The sequence below is a fragment of the Diabrotica undecimpunctata genome, chromosome 8, assembly GCF_040954645.1.
Source record: "Diabrotica undecimpunctata isolate CICGRU chromosome 8, icDiaUnde3, whole genome shotgun sequence".
In the NCBI taxonomy this organism is placed as follows: Eukaryota; Metazoa; Arthropoda; class Insecta; order Coleoptera; family Chrysomelidae; genus Diabrotica; species Diabrotica undecimpunctata.
Window position 1 is genome coordinate 38,555,201 of NC_092810.1, and position 4,053 is coordinate 38,559,253.

The following is a 4,053-nucleotide window of genomic DNA, read 5'->3' on the forward strand; positions in this document are numbered from 1 at the left end:
AAGTTTTTTAATAGTGGTGTCTGTAAGCGTCCATGCCTCCGCCCCGTACAACAACACAGAGAAAACATAGCATCTCAAATGTCTCATTTTTGTATCCAGGGATATGTTGTGACTTTTGAAGATGGCGCTCATTTTGTTAAAGACCGTTCTTGCCTTTCCTATGCGGCACTTTATTTCCTGTACATTGCTCCACTGTTCGTTTATAATAGTTCCCAGGTAGCAATACTGTTTTATGTCTACCAGTGTCTACTGTCTACCAGTCACAGTTCAACAATCAAAGACAAAAGCGAGATCTCTTTAAGAATATAAGGTAGATATTGTCTGGTTAGTGCGATATGTTTATCCAAGAGCTTCTGAAGATATATTGGAAAACTTAGCTGTTCAAACATTTATTGATTGTCTTCGTGATTATGAAATAAAGAGAATGACGCTAGTCGATGTCTTGTTAGAACATTTTAAATAACTCAAAATAAAATATAAAACCTAGAACTAAAACAAAACTCAATTGCCATCTTCGTAAATGAAACAACCATTCTAGAAGTTGGAGACACTTGTAAGGAAGCGCCTGACAAGATGCAAGTATTACTTAATAAAATAAATTCATGGACTAAAAATGGCAAATTAAATTAAATGAAACCAAGTCCATCCATACTAATTTTACAAATAAAAAGTCCAACACGTTAGAATAAATTTTCGCCAATTTTCTCATGCAACGCCAGCAAAATAATGTAAGTATTACCTACTAGACGCAAGGTTACTTAAAAGTAATAGGTAAAAGCTTGGCATTCGATATAAGAAAATGTAATGGACGATTAACTGAAATCTTACCTTATCCGTTCTAATGCTGTTAATCTATAAGCAAATACTAAGACCAGTATATGTAAATGGTGCTAGTAGAGTCTGATGATGTACCAAAGCTAGTAATAAAAATATTATTCAAATATTTCAGAAAAAAGTCCCGAGGAGTATCGTTTATACTTCTCGGAACAGTAACCTCCACCGGGACCTTTGAATATAAACTGTGAATAGGATGATTAAAAGGACAGTAGTCCTCTTAATCATCCCTTAAGCAGAGACTTAAAATTCAAAGGGATGACGAGGTAATCCAGCTCCTTGACAACAATGGAGCTATGAGAAAATAAAAGCGCAAGAGCAGTATTATGTGTACAAGACACATCAGAGTATGGTGTTTTATAATATAGTGTTGCATCTTAGTTTTACTGCATTCCGTAAAAGCAAGGCATATTTTTAGGTTACTATAGAGAAATACTAAATGGAGAAATAATGAAAATATTTGATTTTCATAACAGCAGCACCAATCATTACATCACTAAGATCCATGGAACGATTAGCAGAAAAAGTTACCAAGGACAATTGTGATTTAATCAAACAAGCATGTTAAAGGAGAAAGAAGTGAATGAGAGCACCCATTGTAAAGTGGTTGTAGATCATTTTCAAGTAACAAATCAATCTACACGTAGGGGAAGGACGTGTACCTGTGGACATGTGTACCTTTGGACAACTTAAGTATTTCAAACATTACAAACAATATCAAGCTAAAAAGCGTTGTGTGCACAACGTGTTTGTTACTGTGTGTTTAAGTACTACATAGAATGGGTAACGAGCGCGAACTAGTCGTAACCATAAAACGTCACAAACTGGAATGCCTGGGCCATATAATGCGCAATGAACAACGATATGACCTACTTCGGACCATACTTCAAGGTAAAGTGCATGGAAAAAGAAGTCCAGGACGAAGAAGAATATCCTGGCTGCATAACCTGCGAAAATGGTTTAACTTAACCACTACCGGACTTTTCAGGGCAGCAGTCAACAAAGTCAGAATAGCCATGTTAGTGTCCAACATCCGTAACGGAAAGGCACCATAAGAAGAAGAATATGAAAAAGCAACATAATTTGGTTACTAGTATAAATAATGTCATAGTTTCGCCACCAAACTACTGTTTTTATTAAGTATTTAGTGTTGCATAAGAGAAGCAACTAGAAAAAGCTGACTATATTCATTTGGAAATTGCTAAAATCGGAACTATAAAATTGGCATTTAATTATGCTACAGTCTTGGGTAAAAAAATACCAGATATGTGGCCAGACAAGGAAATTGCAGGTCGAGAATGGCTAGTTCAATATAGAAGGAGATGGCCGGCGTTACCTCTAGGGAAACCGGAGGCGACAAGTTTAGCTAGTGCCACTAGTAATAATACAAACAATTGTGAGCAATTTTTTAATTTTTACACTGACGTTATGAAGACGTATCAATTTAGCCCTGAACGTATATATAACTTTGATGAAACTTTAAATTTTGCTGTACTCAAATCATCTAAAATATTAGCGCCTAAGATTATTACACAACTTGGGAGTTAAACCTCCGCAGAAAGGGGAATTAATGTTACAATGGTAGCTTGTATAAATGCAGCAGGTCAAACTATCCTACCATTATTTTTATTTCCTCGTGTGCGCTATAAAGATCACAAGACAAATGGAGGTATACCTGGATGTATTGGAGCAGCAAATCCTTCAGGATGGTCGACAGCAAAGATTTTTCTGCAATTTTTGGATCACCTAATATCTTGTACCAAACCTATCCAAGAAAAGCCGATACTGGTTATCATGGATAATCATGATACGCATATTTCAATAGACATAATTGATAAAGCCAAAAATTCCGGTGTAGTTTTATTAACAATTCATCCGCATACATCGCATAAAATGCAGCCCTTGGACCGAGGGGTTTTTGGTCTATATAAAAGTTTTTACCACAAAACTGCAGAAGACTGGATGTTAAGTAATCCTGGTAAACCAATAAATATTTATGACGTTGCAGGAATTGCAGGAAAAGCTTATCTACAAGCATTCACACCAAAAAATATTGTTAAAAGTTTTAAGGTTACAGGTTTGTGGCCAGTTACTACCTGTCAGGGAGATAACAATGGCTGGTAAATCTACCTTATCTAGCGCTCCTGATGACCCAACTTCCAATTGTTTGACTTTAATCCCAGCTGAACATTTATCTACCCCGTCTACTTCCGTTTCTATTGCTGTTCCGTCTACTTTTTTTCAAGCTGATGATCTGACTTCAGAGTCTTTAGCGTGAATATAAGTCACCTGTAACCGATCTGCCTTTCAATATATCTATAGAGACCAGAAAAAAACTAGAATTTCAACCAGTACACCAGAAAAACTTGCTATTATGTCCGAGCTGCTAAACAGAAAGAAAAAGTCAACGCCAAGAGACAAAGAACATATGGAAAAAGTAAAAAAGAAGCTGATTAAACTTCCTTCTAGTTCTTCATCTGATAGTGACGATGACGTTCAAACATCCTTCTGTGACACGTCTGATGAAATGGATTATGATAATATGGTTAAAGAACATGATTTTCCTGAGTCTCAATCAGAAATGGATCTTCATATAGTAGTAGGAGACTTTATTTTTGTTAAACTCTGCTTTAAAAAGTTAGTTAAACATTACGTAGCTAAAGTACTGGAAACGATTGATAATGATACTAGTTGTATTGTAAAATTTTATGAGAAATAGCAACAAAACTTTCATTTTATAGAAAAAAAAGAAGAACCATATGCAGTCGATTTTCAATATATAGTGCTTAAATTACCACTGTCTCAAAGCGTGGGGCATCTAAAAGCTTTATCTCTCATATTAAATTCAACATTTGTTTTGACAATTTTATTATAATTTTTAACAATATGTTTTAATATAACTATCCATTAATAGTTATTTAACAAACAAGTGTATTAATAAAGGCGATTAATAATTGAGATATTATAACGCGTGAGCGGAGCGAGCGCGTTAATGTTCGAGATTGTTAATCGCCATTTTAATTCACGAATTCATTACAAAACTTTTCCGTCGACCGTACTTTTCAGAAACAAAGATATTTTATTTTAAATTTTTATTTACTTATTGATAAACAACGACTTTTTCAGCTTTCATTATTCCATCTTTTGATTTTTCAAATACACAGAATTTTAAACAATAAAGTAAATAATGACATACAATGACAGATAGTACTAACAGCT

General features: G+C 34.6%; 1 protein-coding gene across 1 annotated transcript; it reads left to right on the forward strand.

Moving 5' to 3' along the window:
* The first annotated feature begins 2,412 nt into the window (after positions 1-2,412).
* On the forward strand, positions 2,413-2,958 carry LOC140448771 (uncharacterized). The gene has a single exon (XM_072541886.1). It carries the CDS (start codon positions 2,413-2,415, stop codon positions 2,956-2,958), a length of 546 nt encoding a protein of 181 aa, XP_072397987.1.
* The last annotated feature ends 1,095 nt before the right edge of the window (positions 2,959-4,053 follow it).